This window comes from Musca autumnalis, unplaced genomic scaffold (genome assembly GCF_047663935.1).
Source record: "Musca autumnalis isolate F117 unplaced genomic scaffold, ASM4766393v1 scaffold_3, whole genome shotgun sequence".
NCBI lineage: Eukaryota > Metazoa > Arthropoda > Insecta > Diptera > Muscidae > Musca > Musca autumnalis.
The window spans coordinates 157,695,489-157,719,833 of record NW_027411866.1 but is presented as its reverse complement, the minus strand read 5'-3'; the positions used below and the strand labels follow the sequence as shown (position 1 = coordinate 157,719,833).

Below are 24,345 nucleotides of genomic sequence, written 5' to 3'. Positions count from 1 at the left end.
TACTGTACGTATATATGTACGTCTCAGTTGGTATCTGGTGGTGTGGTATCCCAGTTGTTGGTTTTATATTTCACAATCTGCTGCTATATTTTACATATTGATGAGATAGATGATGAAACGTACAGGTGATGCTATCCGTTCGATGGATACTGAGCTTCCGTTTAAATTGAGAAATAGCACGAAGAAGACCAATGAACTCATTTATTTCCATTCTGCCTAGCAGTGAATAATTTCGTATGACTAGACAGATCATTAAATTTTAATGTTTGCATTTAAGTCCATGACATACTATCGTGTATCGTGTAATCTAGAGCCATTTAATGAAATGTTTTTTTGTTTTTTTGTTGCTTTCAAATTAAAATAAATGTATGTTTTGAGTAATTCACTTAGTTCATTTAAATTTGTGCGGATTTTACATGAAATTGCTTCAATATACATAGAGGCGTATGATTGTTGTCAGCACGTATACGACACAATGGACAGAACAATTAAATTTGACATTTATAAAATGGGATTAAACGTAAAATCGACAATTCTATAACTTTAATATTAATAAAACAATTGTCTATTACTAGCCACATACCAATTATGTGCCAAATTAATATCGTTATTTCGATAACAATGAATATGATTAAATGTTCCTAGAATACTAATGAAATACATACCGTTAACTCTGTAGAGGCCAAAGGATGGAGGTTTGGACGACAATTAAGGTCCGTTTTTCTACTACTCTTACGAAGGATATATTCTTACCAAAATCTTTTTAAATCTCTGACACTTTTTTGATACACATATAAGCAAATTTGCTCTCTTCGCTGTTTGTTCGTGCAGAAAATTCTCTTAACATTTTATTTTGCTTTAAAATGTCTACTTTCGATTATATTGAAATTGGATGGCCACAAATTAAACTTGATTGCATTTTTTAGTTTTAGTTTATGCTGCAAAAGACATTTAATATGGGCGTATAACCAAATATCCCGTAGAGTGGCAATAAATAATAGATCTGGAAATGAACAAATTTTTCTAATACGAAGATGTAAAATAATTTTCTAAAAGTACAACGAGGCTTGGTATATTAATTGCTGACAGGAAGGAAGTAAAAATGATAAATGTCCCTTATTTGTGTGTTATGTCATAGAGAAAATTTAAATTTTTAAAGTATGAAGTGTCGCTTTGTGCGCTGAATTCTTTTCTTTTTGAATTCATTTTCTGACTACTTCAGCCATGTACAACTTCTCCATAAGTGGTGTTTTAAGACATTCGATTCGGAGACGGTGATACACAGTAGGTCCCATATCATTGAGTTAATATGAATCGGAGCGGACACATGGTGTTTGTAGAAGAATTATAGATCTATTAGACATCGGATGCATATTTTCCAAAAATTCAAAAATAGTTAAATCATGATATTTTTGTATGATTTATTTTTTTGACATATTTGTACATTAGGTAAATCTATATTTACTTGCATCCGTTAGGGGACCTACCCTGTGATTACCCGTTTACCCTGTTGCGATATTATAGAACACAGTGCACCTTAACTAACTTTAAATGAAAGGAGCTTACACCTGGGAAGTTTTTGCGAATTCTGCCACTACAATGTTAATAGATGAGAAAAATCAAAAAACAAAAAACTGTAGTATATAAGGTAACCCTAGTCAATAATATGATAACAACTAGTACGTAAGATGCATTTACTTTTAATTACGTTACGTTAATAGTAACTAGCTGTAAGTCTCTGATTGTACCAATCACTCTCATCCATCATTCTTGTCTACCAACTATTCATTCTCATTGTGAAAGCGAAAGTGAACGGACGTAACATCCGAAAAGAATAAAGTGAAAATAATTAAAAATCAAATATAACGGTGTCCTTTCATTCCTCAACATCGCCACAAATATCAGAAGTGGGCCTTATCCGCCAAACCTAAAAAGAACAATCATTAAAACCAAAAACGATGGATATTTTAGAGGAAATGTCAATCGCATCATTGCAGTTTGTGTGCAAAAAATTGTGCCTATCGTCTGACGGCACAAAACGAGTTTTAATACAACGATTGAAAAATGTAACCTTAGATGATTTAAGTGCCGCTATTCAAATTGTGGAAGAAGAACAAATTGCCGACATAAGCGACATTATGCATCCAAATATACAAGATGACGTCACACCAACATCGAATGTAGAGTTACAAAATATAGAGGAGCCAACAAATGTAGAGCAAACAACAAAAATACCGACACCAATAAATATACAGCAGTCAGCAAACATACAGAACCCAACAACAGTACAAGACAAGGAAGGCGAAAACAATTTTACCGTGTTCAAATTGCAGAACAACAACAATACTGGAAATGGAATATTGCAAAATGAAGAAAAAGAAACCCCAATAAATAACAACGGTAACAGTGCACAACAGGCAGCATTTTCAAGAGGATCTATCGCTGTCGGCAGCGTCGCAGAAACATCGGCAGAGCAAATGCTCAACGAAAGAGAACTCATCCTCCTGAAAAAAGAGAATGAGTTATTACGCCGTGAGCGCGAATTGCTAAAAAGAGAGAATGAGCTGTTAAAAAACAAACACCAAGACAAACTACAAACTACAAGTGGAGTTTCACTCGATCTAATTGGCAATTTCATAGCAGATTATGATGGAGCATACGACGCAACTTTCTGGACGGCACAACTGAAAGACCTGCAACAAACATACGAGTTCGATGACAACATGTTGCGCGCATTGTTTGCATTGAAACTTGTCGGGAAAGCAAAGTTGTGGTTACATTCCCGACGTAACACAGCAAACGAAGATGTGAGCACTTTACTAGAAGAATTCTGTTTGACGTTTGGAACAAAAGAAACGAAATTAGAAAGACGTCGCAAATTTGAACAACGTAAATGGGAACCAAATGAAAATTTTACTGATTATTTTAATGCCAAAATGATGCTTGCCGGAAAATTACAGATGGATGAAGAAGAATTACTAGAGTACATCATAGATGGTATTACAAATGTCCAGATTAAAACACAGGTTTCTATGCAACAGCACACAAATACTCGAGACCTGTATAAGGCATTACTGAATGTCAAATTGCCGAAAACAACAACTACCGTGACCGTCACAAAGAAGTCTACATCAACAACAACGAAGCTGGACATACGGTGTTTCAACTGTAATAGCCTCGGTCACTATGCAGCGGACTGCGGAAAACCCCGTCGGCAGCCAGGTACGTGCTATGCGTGTGGAAGCAAAGAGCATACAGTTGCAACATGCAGTCTTAACAAAAAGAAGCAAGCCGAAAATAATGATTATGTAAGATCTTTCTTATTTAGTTCACGAAACAATTCTAATTTAAGTTTTTCTTTAGAATGCCTCATAGATTCTGGAAGTCCGGTCAGCTTAATAAAAATGGACATGGTGCCAAATGAATTTGAAATTTTTGATTTTAATGATAATACTTTATTTTATGGATTAAATTTCTCTATATTGAAAGTCAAAGGAAAATGTTTATGTTTGATTGAAGTCAATAAACTTTGTTTTGAAATTGAACTGATTGTTGTCGATGCAGAATCTATGAAGTACTCTGTGCTTTTGGGAAGGGACTTTTTATATACAACCAATAGCAAAATATTAATTGGAAAAGTAGAAGAGGAAGACAAAATACAGAATAAAAGAAATAATTATGATTTAGATGAGAACTTAGAGTTTGAGAAAGCAATTATGGCATTAGAAAAATATACAGATACAAACGAATTGAATTTAAATATTAATGACAAAGTACCGCTAGAATTAAAAACTGCTGTAGAAAATATATTTTATAATACTTACAAAAACATGCCAAGACCTGAAGAACCAGAAGTTAAATTCGAGATGAAAATTAATTTAGATAATTTAAAACCTTTCAATTGCCCCCCTCGTAGACTTGCTTATGCTGAAAAAATAGCGCTACAGGAAATCATAGATGATTTATTAAAGAACAAAATTATTAGAGTAAGCGAATCTGAATATACATCGCCGATAGTATTAGTACGCAAGAAAACGGGTGAATTAAGAATGTGTGTTGATTTTAGAAGTCTAAATAAAGTCACAGCGAAGCATAATTATCCGATACCACTAATAGACGATCTATTAGAAACATTAGGGAAAAAGACAATCTTCACAAAACTGGACTTAAGAAATGGGTTTTACCATGTCCACATGGACCGAGATTCAGTGAAGTATACGTCATTCATCACTCCGTTAGGACAATTTGAATTCCTCAGAATGCCTTTTGGACTAAAAAATGCTCCATCTGTATTTCAAATGTTTATTAACAAAATTTTCGCCGATTTAGTTAGAGAAAGAAAAGTTACAATTTACTTAGACGACATTATGATAGCTTCCGACAACGTATCTGAGCATCTCAAGGTGTTGGAGGAAGTTATGAAAAGAATCGTAAACAACAAATTAGAGTTACGTTTAGACAAATGCGAATTTCTACAAAATAGTGTTAAATATTTAGGTTATACGATAGATGCTTCGGGTATTCGAGCAGATGAAAAGGGTTTAGAGGCTATTACAAATTATCCAGTCCCAGACAAAGTACACACAGTTAGGAGTTTTTTGGGCTTGTGTTCATATTTTCGACGTTTTATAAAAGATTTTTCAATTATAGCAAAACCTTTATACGACCTTACGAAAAAAGATAAGAAGTTTAAGTTCGGACCAGAAGAACTTAAAACATTTGATACACTAAAGAATAAACTTCTGGAGTCCCCGGTACTTGCCCTCTTTGACCCGTCAGCCGAAACTGAACTGCACTGTGATGCCAGTGCATTAGGGTTTGGTGCCATACTGGTTCAAAGAGGTAGTGATACGAAATGGCACCCAGTATTTTACTTTTCAAAAAGGTCAACTGAGTCAGAATCAAAATTTCATAGTTACGAATTGGAAACTCTAGCTATTATATATGCATTAAGAAGATTCCGAGTTTATTTATTTGGTAGACCATTCAAAATAATTACAGATTGCAATTCACTTAAACTTACGTTGAGCAAAAAAGATCTTAATCCCAGAATAGCAAGATGGGCATTAGAGATGCAAAACTTTGACTACACAGTTGACCACCGCTCTGGAAAGCGCATGCAACATGTCGATGCACTTAGCAGGTGTCAAGATATTATGGTAATTCATACTAACGCGTTTGAAGAGAACTTAGTGATATGCCAAAATAGAGACCCCTATATTAGGAAACTTCAAGAAACACTACAAAATACAGAACACAAACATTATGAAATGAGAAATGGAATAATTTACAAGAAGTTAAGAAAAAATAGAGTACGATTTTATGTCCCTACAGAAATGGAGTCGCATGTCTTATACAAATATCACGACGAAATGGGCCACGTAGGTATTAATAAAGTTACAGAGTTAATAGAAAAAAATTACTGGTTTCCCCAACTTAGAGTTAAAATTAAAACTCATATTGAGAATTGTTTAAAATGCATAGCATTCTCTAACAAAAGTGGTAAAAAAGAAGGCTTGCTACATAACATTCCGAAGCCTGATAAACCTTTCGAGATGCTTCACATAGATCATTATGGCCCCATCCATGGGAACGACACTAGAAAACATTTATTTGTTGTTGTAGATGCTTGTTCAAAGTTCGTGAAACTATACCCAACCAAAACTACAGCCACTAAGGAGGTTATAAAGGCATTAAATGAGTACTTTAGATATTATAGTAGACCTAAATACATTGTTTCAGATCGAGGTACGTGTTTCACATCTACTGACTTTGCAAATTTTATAAAAGAAAATTGCATTCAGCATATCTTAGTCGCTACAGGGTCTCCACAAGCGAACGGACAAGTAGAAAGAGTCAATAGAAATTTAGGACCGATGATCGCGAAAATTAAAGATTCGGAAACAAAATTTAGTTGGGATGAGATAATAGAAATGACAGAATTCTCCATGAATAATACGGTTCATAGAATGATTGACGAACACCCAAGTGTAATGCTTTTTGGAATAAATCAAAAAAGAAAGTGCACAGACGAAATACAGGAAAATTTGGTGACCGAAGATCATAGAGATATAAACGAGATTAGAACAAATGCAAAGGAAAACGAAATTAAATCACAAAATTACAATGAAACGTTTGTTAACAGAACTCGAAAGAGTGCAACTAATTACACCGTAGGAGATTATGTTGTAATTAGAAATTTTGACTGTACAACTGGTGTACCGAGAAAATTAATACCGAAATATAAAGGACCGTATCAGATAACAAAGGTTTTAGACAATGACAGGTACATTTTAGAAGATGTAGACGGTTTTCAGCAAACGCAAATTCCCTACAAAGGTGTTTGGGCAGCACACAACATAAAACTCTGGTTCAATGGCAGAAATAAAGCAGAAAGTAAAAAACTAATTACGAAAGGATCGGGTGATCCTTGGGGTCAGGAGGCCGAATTGTAGTATATAAGGTAACCCTAGTCAATAATATGATAACAACTAGTACGTAAGATGCATTTACTTTTAATTACGTTACGTTAATAGTAACTAGCTGTAAGTCTCTGATTGTACCAATCACTCTCATCCATCATTCTTGTCTACCAACTATTCATTCTCATTGTGAAAGCGAAAGTGAACGGACGTAACATCCGAAAAGAATAAAGTGAAAATAATTAAAAATCAAATATAACGGTGTCCTTTCATTCCTCAACATCGCCACAAAACAAAAAAAAAAAAAAAATAGCCAGAGGGATTTTCAAATAAATCGCGGCCAAGTTCACATTTTTAGGATTTTTATAGGTATTAACGATTTTGCTTTGAAACCGCATGTCCTATCGTAAAGTGACAAAAGAAAATTATTATAAATTATTATAAAACAAGTGAGTCAAGGCTATAGTCGGGTCGGGGCCGACTATGTGATACCCTACACCACTACCCCTGTTCATAAGCTTTTGACTAATAGAATTAAAAATATTAAAATTGGGATAGCTTAGCGTCGTTGCTCTGAATGTCTTCATTAACACAGGTCAATTTTTTTAAAACGCATTTAAGTGCATCTGCAGTACAACCCAAATAAAAAATGGAAAAGTGGGATGTATGCCAACCATCAATATGCTTCTTTCTCTGTTAGACCCCCATCAACCCCCAAAATTTCGTGAGGATCCGAACAAAATTTCGTAGTGTGATTGCAAAAAAATGGAAAAAGGGATGCATTACCGACTGTTGCGATATCTCTGTTTATATGACCACCTATGACAACCTACTTCACATCGTTGTAAAGGTAAAACGCATTTAAGTGCATCTGCAGTACAACCCAAATAAAAAATGGAAAAGTGGGATGTATGCCAACCATCAATATGCTTCTTTCTCTGTTAGACCCCCATCAACCCCCAAAATTTCGTGAGGATCCGAACAAAATTTCGTAGTGTGATTGCAAAAAATGGAAAAAGGGATGCATTACCGACTGTTGCGATATCTCTGTTTATATGACCACCTATGACAACCTACTTCACATCGTTGTAAAGGTTATATTTCCTACTTTCCTTGCCAGGTTTTGCTTCCGATATACCACCTACAAAAGGGAGATATTAACTTTGAAATAAAACGTTGGTCTTTTTTCCAAATATTTTTTTTTTCACATTCCGACCCCTGAATAATATCCGACCATTATCAAAAATCAAAAGGTTTTTCCTCTGTGGGACCCCCAATAACACCCAAAATTTCGTGACGATCCAATTAAAATTGCGACCTGTAGCGTGATTTCCAAAAAAGTGGAAAAATGGGATGTATTGCCGACTATTGTGATATCTCCGTTATGTGGCCACCTACGCCAACCTACTTTGCATCACTGTAAAGATGGGATTTTCTACTTTCATAGTCAGACATTGTTTTTGGAAGATCCCCAACCGAAGCTGTGATATTCGTCATTATTATTAAAATCGTAAAAATAAAAAGTTGGGTTCTATTAGCGGCTATTGCGATATATTCGTTGTTTGATCACGTACGAGAACCCACTTTACATCGTTAGAAAGGCGATATTTTCTACTTTCATGGCCAGGTTCTGCTTTTGGTATACCCCATATTGAAGCTGAGATATTCGCTTAGGAAAAACACGTTGTCTTTTTCTCCAAATAAGTTTTTGCCCATTACGACCCCTAAATATTATCCTACCATCACCAAAATCAACAGACTTCTTCATCTGTGTGACTCCCATTAACCCTCAAAATTTCGTGACGATCCGATCAAAATTGCGACCTGTAGCGTGATTTCCAAAAAAATGGAAAAATGGGATGTATTACCGACTATTGCGATATCTCCGTTATTTGGTCACCTACGCCGACCTTGTTTACATCATTCTAAAGATGGGATCTTCTACTTTCATAGCCAGGCTTTGCTTTTGGAAAGTCCCCAACCAAAGCTGTGATATTCGCCAATATAATTAAAATCGCAAAAATGAAAATTTGGGTTTTATTTGCGACTATTGTGATATCATCGTTGTTTGATCACTTACGAGAACCTACTTTACATCATTAGAAAGGTGATATTTTCTACTTTTATTGTCAGGTTTTGCTTTTGGTATAACCTGTATAGATGCTGAGATATTCGCTTTGAAAAAAAACGTTGTCTTTTTATCCACATAAGTTTTTTGCCCATTCCGACTCCTAAATATTATCCGACCATCACCAAAATCAATAGGCTTCTTCCCCTCCGGGACCCCCATCAACATCCAAAATTTTGTGACGATCCGATCAAAATTGCGATCTGTAGCGTGATTACAAGGTTTAGATGGACAGACGGACGGACGGACGGACTGACGGACGGACACACATAGCCAGATCGACTCAGCTCGTCGAGACATTCATTTTGGTATATATAAGTATGGGTCTACGACCATTATTTCGATGCGTTACAAACTTTTTGGCCAAAACCAACTTATAATACCCTCCCACATAGTGGTGTAGGGTATAAATAGCAGTGAAAATTCCCTACAAGAATGACCTTTAGGGCTTTTTCCTAGGTTTTACCATTTTTGAAATATAGAAGTTCAAATTGGGACTATGTACTGACTGTATTGCCTCCTTATAAAACGATGTCATCTGGGACGGTTTTGCGGATTCTGAATCTAAAATCTAAAAACAAGAAAAAATCGCTAAAGGGATTTTATATAAATCGCGATCAAAGTTCACATTTTTAGGTTTTCAGGAGTTTGCTTGGAAACGGCAAGTGCTATCGAAATGGGACTAATGAAAATATTGAAGGGGATTTTCATTGCTACAACATTCTCCTTAGTCCCATTTCGATACGGCATCCGCTTCTAAGCAAAATGCATGTCTCCCTTTGAGTAATTGCCTTTTGTACAACTTATTATTTACTTAGCTGGCCCATTACAGAACATTTGTTCCATAGACCGAACTAAGAAAAGATCTCCAATTCTCTCTGTTTAGTGCTTCGCTTTCTGGAATACCGCGCCTTGTCATCTCTTTATCCACTTGTTTGCGCCATCTGTTCTTTGGCCTGCCAATTCTGCGTGCACCGCCATGTGGCTCGAATTTATACGCCTTTTCAGCGGGCTCATCATCGCTCGTTCTTATGATATGGCCTAGCCAACGCAATCGCTGCATCTCGATACGTTTAACTATATTGATGTCGTAGTATAGTTTGACGAGATGTGACTTTGTTTTTAAACTGCTTACTTAAACCAAAGTAGCATCTGTTGGCCAATACAATTCTTCTTTTTATTTCACAACTGATGTCGTTTGTTGTGTTTAAGGAGGTGCCGAGGTAGACGAAGTCTTTTACTACCTCAAAATTATAGGAACCAATTGCACGTCGACACCATCAACTTGGTCTTCTCACCGTTTACCGCCAGACCCACTTTAGCAGATTCTCCTTCGACCTTCATAAAGGTATCAGTTACTTCTTTTACTGATCTCCCATGATGTCTATATCATCAGCATAAGCAAGTAGCATGTGGCTATTGGTGTAGGTTGTGCCACTTGACGTTTGCCTCTCGGATAACCTTTTCCAGCAGGATGTTGAACAGATCACACGAAAGGCTGTATCCTTGCCTGAAACCTCGTTTGGTACAAAACTCTTAGGAGAGGTTCTTTCCTATTTTAACTGAGGATCTCGTGTCAGCTAAAGTCATTTTACAAAGCTGGATGAGTTTTGCGGGGATACCAAATTCAGACATGGCTTGGAATACCTTTGAACGCATCTGGCTGTCGAAGGCTGCTTTATAATCGACAAAAAGGTGGTAGGTGTCTATCTGCATCTGTTGGGCCTTCTCCAGGATTTGCCGCAGGATAAATATCTGGTCACTGGTGGACTTTCCAGGTCTAAAGCCGCATTGGTATGGTCCAATTATCTCTTTGACCATTGGCTTTAGTCGTTCGCACAATATCCCTGACATACAGTCTTATCTCCTTTCTTGTGGACGGGGCACAGGATACTCAGGTTCCAATCGTCGGGTACTCGTTCTTCCTGCCAGATGGTACTAACTAGCTGATGAATACACCTTATCAGCGTGTCGCCTCCGGTTTTGAACAGCTCGGCTGGTAAGCCATCGGCTCCTGCTGCCTTATTATTCTTCAGCCGATTTATTGCTGTCTTTACCTCATCTTGGCTGGGCGGTATACATTCAATACCATCTTCTGGGATTGGGTCCGTAGTATCTTCGTCGTCTTCGCTGCTATTGGATACCAACAGTTTTGAAAAATGTTCTTTCCATATCCTGAGCACACTATCTGTATCAATTACCTTGCTGGTCTCTGCAGGAGCCATCAGTTTGATGCTTGACTCTTTGGTAGAATTTTCGGACTTATTCTGGTCCCTGTACATCTCGATTTTTTCACACTCCCTCTTTTCCATCTCCCTCTTTTTCCTGCGGAAGAGACGTTTCTCTTCTCTTTTTCTCCCGATATCTCTCTCATGCGCTACGCGTTGATACGGATTGTAAAGTAGCCCTATATGCCGCATTTTTCTCTTCGGTAGCAGCACGACACTCCTGATCATACCATGGATTCCTTGGTGGAGGTCTCTGATATCCAAGTATGGATTTTGCGGCTGTTTGCCTGGAATGGGCAATGCTTTGCCATTGTTCTGATATGTTATCGGGATGAGGAGTGCTTTGATCAAGCAATTGGGCTAGTTGAGTGGAATATGCTGTGGCTATCTGTAGTGATTGCAGCTTACCGATGTCTAACTTTCGTGTTGTGTCTGTTCGTACTTTGTTTGCTTTGTTTGTTTAATCTGGTACGTACCCTTGCTGCAACAAGGTAGTGGTCCGAGTCTATGTTTGCTCCTCGGAACGAACGCACATGCAACACGTTCGATGAATGTCTTCCATCTATCACAACGTGATCAATTTGAATTCTTGTTTTCTGATCTGGAATGGCGGTATATTCAAGGTTATAGCCATATTATTCAACCAAATTTGTTTTGTTGGTCTCGCCTGGGGGTCTGAAATATTCCTGCAGAGAATTGTCGGTAAAGGTCCATGTTTTTATATAGCTCCCATAGAACGATACCTTCCGATTTCCAAGGCAGTAATTACCATGGTATTGCAAACAATTTTTAAACAATGCGTTCAAAAATATCTTGGATTTCTAGGTTTCCATAACAAATTTGTTGGGAAAGTCCCCTCTATTTTTCGGTATAAAAAATAGCTAAAACCTTTTCTACTACCTACACACAAATATTCGTCAAATTCGGTCCAGCCGTTGGTAGGAGTTTAATTTCGAACCCTGTGACAGGCGATCGGTTAACTTTAATCCGTGTCAACCTGGCGATCTTTGTTTCCATAGTACTTTTTATAGGGCCAAAGGTGCATTTTCACTAATATTCTCTAAAAGCCGCAATTATGGTCCAATCGATAAACAACTGTATCAGTAATGCTATTCTCAAACTAATGAGTTACCGACAAAAATCGGTAACAATAAAACGCAAAATTATAAATAAAAAGTTCAAATAAATGTTGATAACACTGTAGAACTTTACGACTACTTTTTATTGGTCACTAACTTACCAAATAATATTGTTAATTTCTTATTATTTAATCTGGTGATAGTCACATGTTTTTGTTGTTTCATTTTGGAGCTATATTTCCCCATATTGGCACTGAAGATATTCTACATTTCAGATGTTCCAGGTTCTGACTCGTAAATCATAGTCCTTACAAAATAAACTCCGTCTTATTAGTCTTAGTTTTTCGTAGCTGAAGGGAGGGTTAAGAACCCTATGCCTCAGCACACCCTAGGGGAGTTCGTCTTGAAACTCATAACCCCAGAAATCGTACGCTCCGCTGCCTGTGGCGTAATGGCTTCACTTTGATCACACCTTGAACTCATAGGTTGTAATATTAACCCCCTGTTTTTATAACTATCGTTCGTCTATATTCGTAATAATGTAGGCATCCATAGCTCTGCTCCAGATGACATAAAGACCTAATTTTTCGAAGATGCGTTCCATATTTTGTAAAGAATTCCTCATTTAAAAATCAGCGCTCTACATTTGCGCTATGGTTAGTAAATCGATCTACAAAATTTGACAATTCGTACGAGTAGAAATTTTTTTTTTACAAAAACAGGTGGTTAGTCTTAAGTAAAAATGTTGGTGGACAGTAAATTTTGTTCATCTCTAAGACACATTTTCTTCCGTTAGAATTATTTCTTCCTATATAAGTCTATCTCTCCTCGTTGTTGTACACACGGGGATACACAGATGATTTTTGTTGGATTTTTTTTTGTGTGACAATGACGGTAACAAACGCTATGCCAAGTTTCTCTGTATTTGGGCATTCATACTAAGGTATGGTGGTTTCCATGAAACTCAATAAAGAAATGTTGAGAGCAGGTATAGTAACATATTGAACTTCCATATAATTCAATTTATTCTTCCACTTATTATACTGATCAAAAGTATACAAATGTGTCCAAAATTTATGATATATTACTATATTGGCGACGTCCACGACGAAAATGCTATGGTTCAGATTTTAAAACAAATCTGAACAATTGCACTTTCATGACAAAGGTGTGCTCTTTTCTTCACTGACATTCCCGTGGTATAACCAAGGAAGCTAACTCTAACACCTATTAAATGAAATGAAAATCGTCGTACGTACGGCGTGATAGGAACCATGAGGCAATATTATAATCAAAACATATGTTTGTAGGTTTAGACCAAATGTCCATTGTGTTCATCTTGTAAGTAATCAAGGAAAGATAAGCCGAAAGCGTGTTTTAAGGAGTTATCCCTACTTGTCAATTTCAAAAAATCGAAAAAATCAGGTCGATCGGAGCAAAATTGGCTGAGATATGACCTTTCAAAGTGGAGAACCCGTAGTGGTTTGTTTGTGCGAGTAGAATCTTTCCGATTCTACATATTCTATGATTGTTAAAAGCGTTTATGTGTGCAGATATCATATTTAAAGAAGCAATACGAGAAGAAATTGAAAGTACTCCCAATGTACCGTTCGACGACATTTCGAAATTAACAGTATCCGAAAATGGATTGTGGAGGAAACGAGGATTTTCATCGTTGTTTGGAGTTACATCAGTCCTAGGATACTACAGTGGAAAAGTTATTGATCTTGTGCTAAAAAGAGCTTTTTGTAAAATGTGTGAATCGTGGAAACACAAAGACAATTGCAGTGCAAATCATGAAGGCTCTTCGGGAAAAATGGAGGTGGACTCTATTATAGAAATCTTCAAACGCTCAATAGCCAAATATAATGTCCTGTTTTATTACTATTTTGGAGACGGAGACTCGAAGACGTACACTGGGTCCCGCCTTCGAAGTTTAGTAAAAAGTAACAAAAAGCTTAGAGGCAAAGGAATGTTGACAGGAAAATTGATTGACAAGCTCACTGTCTACTATGGACGTGCAATTCGACGCCATTCGAATTCAATTCACGATATGCATGAGGCAATATAGGCTACATTTGATCATTACAGTTCAAGCGATACAAATTCACGTCACGAGAGATGTCCAACCGGTGAAGACTCGTGGTGTTCATATAAACGGGTTCGGGCAAGAAAGGAGGCTTTAATACACGATTACAGACCATTTCCATCAAATGTTTTGGGTGCTATTAGATCTATATACAACGATCTAAGTAAAGAGTCTTTACTCGAAAGATGCGTCGTCGGCTTCAATCAAAATAGCAACGATAACTTCAATCAACTTATTTGGAAAATTGCCCCAAAACCCTTTCAAATGGAACACTCGTTGTAAATTTAGCAGCTTACATTGCGATTGGTTCGGAGTGAGCTGTGGAAATTTTTTGGCCGATTTTTGGGAAAAATCGGTCCATTTTTTCGTTAAAATCGAAATTTTGAATTTTTGTTAAAATAGATTTTTGAAAATTCTGTCTCGCTTAAAGACAAGATTATTAGGTCCTTAGAACGCGCACCAAAATATATGAAGATCGGCCCATTCGTTTTCGAGCAAGCGTTGGCACCGCAAAAAATGGGTTTCGCAGGTAGCCATTTACCACAAAACAAAAATATTTTTCAACAACAAACATTCTAAAGGTAGTTTAGGATGTGCTCTTTCATAGGAATAAAATATTTACCTAATAATATTGGTAGTTTTCTCAGAAAAAAATACGAAAAATGAGTTTTTTGGCCAGCACAACTAGGGATAATCCCTTAAGTAGAAGGTAGTGAATAAGACAATGAGGAAATCGTCAGTTTTTCTAGCAGCATTAAAAAGTGACAACGACTGATGGGTCAATGCTTGATAGGTCTAAGACAGGAGAAAACTCATAGCCGCCGAAGGGTCTTTGTCTAGTGTTGTTTGACATTGGACAATTGCATAGTAGGTGCTCAATTGTTTCCATCTTGTCATCTTTCTCGCACAGCCTACAGTAATCAAAGAGGCCAGATAAGCCTCGAGATCCAACAACTGGGCTTGTTCTGCCATTCGCGAGCAGATACATCTGTGTAGAAATTGTCGAGTTTATTGGTGAAGCGACACAGTTTCCTTAATTTTCATATTGGGAGACTGTGATCCTGCTCGTGCCAAAACATATGCAATTTCATTGCCAACTATGTTACAGTGTCTCGGTACCTTCTTTACACATGTTAATAACTTCGAAGCAGAATTTGAGTGCCTGGAGTGCCTCCTAGTTTGTCCAAAAATACCACTATCTGTCCTTCGGAACCACATAAGTTGACCTGAATCAGTACTAGGGCCTTTACAACAGCTAGAACCTACGCTTAGAAGATGCAATTTATAAGACATCGAGCTTATGACAGAAGAGTTAGGTTCCTATACCATCTTACATTTTGTATAGACGACTCTATAGATGACCAAGCTTTGTGGAACTGGTCTTTCATGTGCCCAGTCACTTCTATGTAGTTAAAATCAAGATCTCACCCGTTTTGAAATACAGTATTGGTGATCACTGATCTCCACAGAGTATAGGCATCTTCCTTTCTGAAGTATAGAAGCGTGTGCAGAACACCACTCATTCCCAAACTTCATATCTCTGAGCTTAAAAACGCCAACTTTGTCAGTTTTGCCTTTTTACAAAGCGCATGCCACCATACCAGACATCCATATATCAAGACGGAACAGACCACAGTTTCGTATATATCCAATGTATTATCTGAGGTATTTGCCTTTCAATTTTACCTATTGAATTCTTACAAGAGTAAATGTCGATTAAACTATTCTTTGTGCGCTCCTCAATGTTCCTCTTTCATCGCAATTGGTAGTCAAGAACCACACCGAGCTATTTTGCTTCCGTTGAATGACTTACATAATTCTATACCATCCAAAACCGGTAGTGGGAAGTTTTGGATTTTCCCCTTCTCCGACAGTGTTGAAATCATTTTACCGCTTATTAGAATGACTACATAGACAGCGATCTATGCCGACGATGTAGCCATTCTTAAAAGCTTAGTTCCTAAGTTTTCGAAATCTTTCAGTATCCCATTTATTACCAAGAGCCAAAGCAGCGGTGAAAGTACTCTCTCTGAAGTGTGCCCCTAGTAAACGATTTCCTAATGGAACTCCCTCCTAGTCGTGAGTTAATGATTCTTGTTTCAAGCATATTATCGATTCACCCTGTCAGGGTAGGAGGCACCCAAGTCTTCCAAGGCATTGTGAATTGATTCGAGCATTTCGTTGTTAACCTTTCCTTCAATATTAAGGATGGCAGCCAGGATGAAGTTCGATCCCTCCATGTTCTCTCAATATACCCCCGACGTCTATCGAAACCGAGACTACCCTTTTGGTATAAGCATCTTATGCTTTGCAAATCTGGGTTCAATTATCTTTCTGGGGTTTTAGAAGAAGAGAAGAAAGGCTAATTAGTCTATAGTGCTTTGGTTCACATTCAATTGGTTTCCCGCCTTGGGGATAAACATCACAGTCACCTCCCTCTATAAAAACCTACGTATGTACATCCATCACTTATTCGTGATTGTTGTAAAAGAACCAAAAATTTCAATTCAATAAATTTGACTAAATTTCCATGGAAATCATCACATGTGAATTTATTCCATATGGTACATACATTCATACATATGTACAATGAAAGCAATTCAACTTAAAACTGAAAAAGCCGCAACTTGTGGTCAGTTGATTGCAAAGTTTTAAACAGCTCATGAAATGTTGGTAGAAATGGTCAATTTACATAAATTTAGTTTAGTTATGTATAGGCCAAAGTATTCAAATGTATTTCACAAAAATTTTAAATGAATTTTGGTAAAGGTAAATATACTGATTTGGCTAAAGGCATAAGTTCTCCACACACACGCACACACTCACACCCACACTTGTCTCTTTCAGTCATGCTCAAATAGCAAATCTAAAATGTTCAACTTGATTTTAATTAAAATAGTTTTATTCTCTATTTCTCCCTTGTCCGGGCAATTGTGGCAAGGCGAAAAATTCTTGCCATGCATTTGTTTGATATTTTAACTTAAAAGTTTTCGAAAGAAAGTTGATTAAATAATTGAACCCCATAATAGCCCTAATAGATAGTTTTGCAGCAATTGGATGTGTAATTCAATATTTGCCAAGTCCTCTTAATTAGTTGTTAATACGCTTTCATCTGTTAAGGAAATACTTGTCGGTTGTGTAATTTTCAATTGTGGTTAACCACAATAATGATGATGATGACGACTACGATGGTGATGATGATGTCGATGCGAATGATTAAGAAAATGATTGAAGAACACTCAACGATTAAATGAAGGGTAAGTTAAATAAGAATTTTAATTGAAGAAGATGAAGATGAAGAATTTAAGTAATGAGAAAACATTTAATTACTATGGGCAAAAAATAGATTAGTGCGAAATTCGGCAGTAGACTGCGTATTACTGAAATGAGAAAACTTTAATAAGTTAAAGAAAACGATTGGAAATTTTGCATGCTGTTTTAAATGATGTTCGAACTCATACCACTTCTATCTATTTGATGCATTGTTTTCCAATATCACGTCTTGTATTTGGTTACTACACGGAGGAAAAACGGCTTCTCTAACAAATGTCCCAAACATATTTTGCTGCAAACATATATATGTTTGCAACAGTCCCAAACATAACATAAGTTTGGGTAGTGCAAACAAAAATATATGTTTGAGTGCAAACAAATATTTGTCTGGATGAAATATAAATACACACCCACAAACCACGGAAAACATACATACATGATTGTTTTTCTTTTATTAGAAATACCAAACACAAAAACAACAACGGACGCATAATTACATAAAAAATTCCAAATACAAGAAATAGTGGCACACTTGTGAAATAAAACACATTCTCCTCAAAATTGAAATCATCAACGGGAAATCGGCATCGGGAATCAAATGATTATATAATGCAATAAATAGGTACTTCCATATCAAATATATGCATGTATATGAAAATTTTATTAATGTTATTACTAATATTAAATACGATTTCTTCTTGGTGCAAAAAAAATATTTCCATTCACATTTTTGATTCAATTATAAAACATCCAATTATAAAATGTATTGGACATTATTTAATTCACTAAAAAACACAATTTCTTAAAAAAACAAGTAAAAAAGTATCAGTCAGTTTTGCCAACAGAGATATACCCTCAGCCTGTGTAAATTGAAACACTTTTTTCCCAAAAAACGTATGTCAAAATTTTGGACGTATGAGCCGACAAAAATGTTGATTAGGTTCAAAAGTTTCGCGGAGGAGGTACTAGAAGGAATGGGCCGACATAGACCATGGGGGTGCCATAGGGGGGTTTTTACACCCTTCAGGCTGTTTTCTCAAGAAGTATGGACTTGCCCCTGAAAAAAATTTACCATCGTAATTGAGGCAGCGAATGCAAGTTGCTTCAACAAAAACCTAGGCAATTCGAGAGCAGGTTTTAAAGTGAATTTATCCGAAATTTTGTGCTGGAGGTACCGGATGGAGTGGACAAATATAGTCATATTTGAAACTGATCTATATCTGATGAATATATTAGGATGTGTAAAGTATGGACCAATTCGGCCACTCCCTTCTAGAGTTATCGTGCGCACAAGTTTTCCGAACATTTTTGAACTTTTTTGGGGAAGGTACCTGAAGGAGTGGACCGACATGGCTTATCTTCGAACTTAAACTAAGTTTGGACACAATATTACCAAAGCCAAATTTTGGACGCAATCGGCATATCCGTTCGAGAATTATCTTGCGCTCCAACCACTACACATGGTGTCATAGGGGTTTCTTCAACTTCCAGGCTATTTTCTCAGAAAGTATGGACTTGCCCCTGATGAAACTTGTACCTTTGTATGGGGGACAGTGAATACAAGTTGCTACAACAAAAACCAAGGCAATTCGAGAGCAGGTCCTAAACTGAACTTATCCGAAATTTTGTGTGGGAGGTACCCGAAGGAGTGGACCGATTAAGTCCATGTTGAAATCTTATCTAAGTCTGGTATACATTTCACGATGGGCAAAGTATGGACCAAATCGGTTACTCCCTTCAAGTGTTATCGTGCGCACAAATTTTCAGAACATTTTCGAACTTTTGTGGGGAGGTACCGGAAGGAGTGGACCGATATAGCCCATCTTCGAACTTAAACTAAGTTTGGGCAAAATATTACGAAAGCCAAAATTTGAACCGAATTGGTTCATCCGTTCGAGAGTTATCGTGCGCTCCAGCCAGCCAGACAGATAGACAGACAGACGGACGGACATTGCTCAATCGACTCCAAATTGTCTGAAACACATTTCGTCCAAACATACTTGGGGTCTAAAACCATTATTTCGATGAGGCACATTTTGCCCGTATGAAAGTGTATATACCCTCGTTAGCATAAATGCTGAGGGTATAAAAAACGCAAAACACTGATTTATTCACACGCTTTACCGTCTTTACTCAACGATTGTATTTAGAAAACTGAAGAAAAAAATAATTCATACCACTTTTTCTTTTCCTCTTCGCTTGCTACGTTAGCTAACTGTGAGTAACAGAAAATATTACTGCTTGTGGAAAAAAATCGTGACAACAAAGCACGAATCAAACGCATTTGGCCGCATACACACCACCAAACTGAAAAAAAACCTTTTTAACCCTCATGTCTTCGTGTCTGGGTCTTCTATTACACCATACACACATATCTTTATTATAAAACAGCATTCCGCAGCCGCGAGAGCCCTGTTGTTACTCTCTTTGACAAAAAACCTCTCTCCATCCACAAAAATCTGTTGGTATCCAAGCAAATAAAATTTAGATATTTTACAAAATGTTGCAAACATGTATTTGTTTGGGCCCAAACATATATTTGTTTGCAACCAAGCGCAAACATTAATTAGTTTAGATCCAAAAATTTTTCTAACATATATTTTTCTGCGTGTACATAGCAGCCTTTCCAGAACTGTCTGTACAGTCATGCGGCCTGTAGTTATATGCCTTTTTAGTGGGTTCATCATTGCTCTTTCTCATCACATGGCCTAGCCAATGCAATCGCTGTAATTCCATACGTTTAACTATCCGTCAACGCAGATTGCCCTCTACATAGATGTAGATCGCAGCGTGATTTTTAAGTGGCAACTGCTGCCACAATGAATGAAGCCGAAAGAACTTTGCGGGAACACCAAATTCAGACATGGCTGTGAATAACAGAAGTTATGGGGCTGTCATATGGGTGCCACCATGGTGCAATAACATGCACACCGGCCTAATTCGATTCCCAATGTCCGGGTTCGATTCCCAATCCAGGCAACATCAAATTTTCAACGGGGGCGAAATAGCCCTCAGTGTAATATTGGCGACATTTCCTGAGTATTTCAGCCATGTGAAACTTCTCTACAAGTGGTGTCTTAAGACACGCCGGTCGGACTCGACGATAAACAGTGGGTCCCATATCATTCAACTAAAATGAATCCTAATGCATTCCTTGATATGAGAGATGTCCCCCTTGTCCCTTCTGGGATGTTTGTGGAACAATTATTATTGTTCGAAGATTGATTTTTAATCGACACAAAATATGGTAGATGTCACTCTACGTCGTTTGGATCTTTTCCAGGATTTGCCGAAATGAAATTTCAATATACAGTCATATGTCTTGTGGACGGGACTTGAGGATGTTCAACATTACGTTCCATATTATGTACACACCTTATCGGTGTGTCGCCTCCAGTCTAGAATAACTCAACTGAAAAACCACGGCTCTTGCGGCCTTATTTTTCTTCGGCCGGTTTATTTCTGTATTTACCTTATCTTTTGTTATTGGATTTTTGTGTTTCGTTATTTACGATACAAACTGTTTGGCAAAATGGTCTTTCCGTAACCTCAGAACACTATTTTTATTTTTTACCAGATTTACTTGCTCGTCTCTAGAACACTATTTTTAATTTTTACCAGGTTTCCTTGCTCGTCTCTCAAGGAGTCGATCTAGCCATGTCCGTCTGTTGTAATCACTCTAGCGTCCGCAATAGTTGAGTTGGAATTCTATAGTTTTATAACCACCGTGCCACCGTGTTGCAGTGGTATGCACACCCGCCTTGCACGCTAAAGGTCGTGGGATCGATTCCCCGGCCAGGCAACATCAAAAATGTCAATGGTAGCAATATACCCTTCAGTAATGTTGGCGACATTTCCTGAGTATTTCAGCCATGTAAAGCTTCTCTACAAGTGGTGTCTTAGGACACGCCGTTCGGATTCGGCAATAAACAGTAGGTCCCTTATCATTGAGCTCATATGAATCGGAGTGCACTCATTGATAAGAGAGAAGTCTCCCTTGTACCGCCTGGGATGTTTGTGGAACAGTTATAACCAAGTGTATTTTTTCATAGGCAGGTCAAGTTCGAATATAGGCTATATGGGCCCACGTTTTGATATGGGGTCTATAACGGTACCTCCCGATTTCAGGTAGTTTCAGAATTTTTGCTGCATTTTTTGCCCGAACTAGCTGTAATTTAAAGTTCGAGGTTCCCAGTGCTCACAAAACTTCTCCACAAAAAATTTAATAGGCCAATGTTTTGGAATACCCCCCACATAACGGTATAACCCGATTTACATATTTTGAAGATATTGTGTACATTTATTCTACCGAACTACCTGCAATTTAGCATTTTAGTGGTGAAAAACAAGAAAAATGTGGATATAAGTCCAGGTTTTGGTATAGATCCCCCCTTTAAGGTTACCCCAGCTTTTAGGTATTTTGAGGATTTTTGATAATTTTTACGAACTATCTCTTATTTCACATTTGATGTCCCATGGGGTCACAAAACTTCTCCCATAAAAATTGTCGACGTAAGTCCATGTATTATTATAGCCCCCTTATAAAGGTACCTCCCGATTTTAGGTATTTTGAGGGTTTTAGCTAAATTTTTGACTGGACTACCCGAAATTTGACAATTGAAGTTCCGAGTGGTCACAGAGCTACTCTCCCAAAAATTGTCAACATGGGACCGTCTTTTGGTATAGCCCCCATATAACGGCACCCCCGATTTTACGTATTTTGGTGATATTAGGTACATTTTTTGACCGATCTACCTGTTTTTTAATATATAGGGCCCCAGCGGTCACAAAACGTCTTCAGCCTCCATATAAAGTTAGCTCCAGATTTTAGGTATTTTGAAGAGTTTTGATACATTTTACGGAACTACCAGTAATTTAAAATTTGAAGCTCCCAGCGGTCACAAAGTTTTGCGACCAAAAATTGTAGATGTGGGTCCCTATTTTGATATAGGCCCCGATTTTAGGTACATTTAATACATTTTTACAGAACTAAATGAAATTTGGCCTTTGAGCTTGCCAGTGATCATAAAACTTCTCCCCACAATAGAGAACGTGGGTCCATGTTTTGAACATACACAGGTCCACCTTTTGGTGTATCCCCATATAAAGGTACCTCGGATTTTAGGTATCTGTAATTTCACATTTGAAGATCCCAGTGATTGGAAAATTACTCCAAAAATTTTAGACGGGGGTCCGTGTTTTGGTATAGCCCCCCTATATGCCGGCACCTCCCGATTTTAGGTATTTTTAGGATTTCTGTTACATTTTTTGACCGATTTTTGTTACATTTGAAGTTTTTAGAGGTCGCATAACTTCTGCTGCAAAAATTGTCATCGTGGGTGCATTTGTTGGTATACCCCCCATAACGGTTCCTCCCGATTATAAGTATTTTTAGGACTTTCGATATATTTGTTCACGGAACTAAATTTAATTTGACATTAGAGGTTCCCAGTGGTCACAAAACATCTCACCCAAAATTGTAGACGTGGGTCCATGTTTTTGTATAGCCCCATATAATGGTAACTCCCGATTTCAGGTATTTTGGGAATTTTGTCTACATTTTTTACCAAACTATCAATAATTTGACATTTGGTGTTCCCGGTTGTCACAACCTTTCTCCACCCACAATTGTCAACATAGACCATGTTTTGGATATACCATAGAATGGTACCTCCTGATTTTCGGAATTTTGATATTACCTTGCCTAAGAGTCAAACCCAGGCATTCAGTGAGTAATGCACCACGGTGAAACTTTCACGCCACATCCTTTGAACTCACTCGTTCTCTCGGTGAATGTAACTCTCACAAAATAACGAACATGTAATAACTCCAAATCCATTATTGGCTTATTGATCTAAAAAGCCTCTTTCTCCATTGGCAATCATGGTCGTTTGGCTTAATTTCCCACTCCAATAAACATTTAGACTTGTAGTTCATACGTGAAGAATATTTCCTTCTGCCACCCGCCATCCTCATTATGTGTTGATGTATGTATGACTAAATCCACTAGGTAAGCGACGTCGAACGCGGTCGTATCAACTGATATCGCTTGGAATTTGAAAGACTGGCTGGCTTTTGTGCATTTCATATGGGAAATTTGATGAGGTGAAGCTAACATGTACCCTTGGCATGCACGATGCAGCAACATAAATTCACGAACGCCGTGATACTGACAACGGCTCAATGTGTTTATGTATGTCTGCACATATTCCTCAATAAATACACGTCGTAGTCGTATCAATGGTGGAAATTTGTGGTAAACAACAACAGCTCAAATGTTTGATGGTTCAATGTAACTGGTCGTAACAACAAGCAAATTTTGTCTCGCGCTATTGATATGACTTATATGGGGGAAAGAAAGAAGAAGGATGGCTGAAATGGATGCAATTCATTTTGGCTTTTGAGTTGGTCGTTTTTTTGGGTAATTTCGCTTTATGAAAGGAATATTAAGCAGATTTATGACATCGATAGGAATATCTATCTAAAAGGGTTAGCGAACATCGTCCTCGTTGTTGTGTATGTACTTACTGCTTGGAGTTCATTCATTTTGCATAAGTTTTATTACCACCCAAACGATAAGTCAAAATGCCAATATAACATACTAATGACGTTACTAACGAGTCTATTAAGAAACGTTTAAATATCGTGGCAGAACAATTTTAGGGGGAAATGTTTGTTTGAGTTACTGATGAACGGGGATTTATTAGTGTGGTTGTTTCAAATTGGTTTGTTATCATTGCTATTGGGATTTGTGTATCCTCAGCATTTTGGCTACACTTTGATACGACCAAAAATGTGCCTCGTCGAAATCACTCTCGAAGGGGACATTCGATGCAGTCTAAACTTTACAAATCATATTATTCCTTTCAGTTGCAGATCAGTTTCGAATATGGATTATATCGGTTCACTCCTTTGGGTACCTCCCACAAAAAAACGTGGGAAAAGTGCAGTTTAAGAGCTACTCTCGAATCACATTGATTATTTTTGCAACAACTTGTATTCGCTGCCCCCATACGACGGTGCAAGTATTTCCAAGTGCAAGTCCATACTTCTTAAGAAAATGGCAGGAAAGCTGTAAAAACCCCTATGACAGCAAGCAGGAGCGCACGATAATTCTCGAACGGAT

The 24,345-nt window shown here is 37.4% G+C and overlaps 2 protein-coding genes across 2 annotated transcripts in view; both read left to right on the top strand.

Annotated features, from left to right (window-relative positions):
- LOC141398348 (uncharacterized) overlaps positions 1–24,345 on the top strand; it is a 152,626-nt gene that overhangs the window by 86,857 nt on the left and 41,424 nt on the right. The gene's annotated exons all lie outside the window — the stretch shown is intronic.
- On the top strand, positions 1,786–3,545 carry LOC141397999 (uncharacterized). The gene is made up of 2 exons (XM_073975087.1): positions 1,786–3,308; positions 3,364–3,545. Exons 1-2 carry the CDS (start codon positions 1,959–1,961, stop codon positions 3,373–3,375), a joined length of 1,362 nt encoding a protein of 453 aa, XP_073831188.1. The 5' UTR covers positions 1,786–1,958; the 3' UTR covers positions 3,376–3,545.

Coding starts and splice junctions, on each gene's coding strand:
- LOC141397999 (XM_073975087.1), top strand. CDS start 1,959: ATGGATATTTTAGAGGAAATGTCAATCGCATCATTGCAGTTTGTGTGC.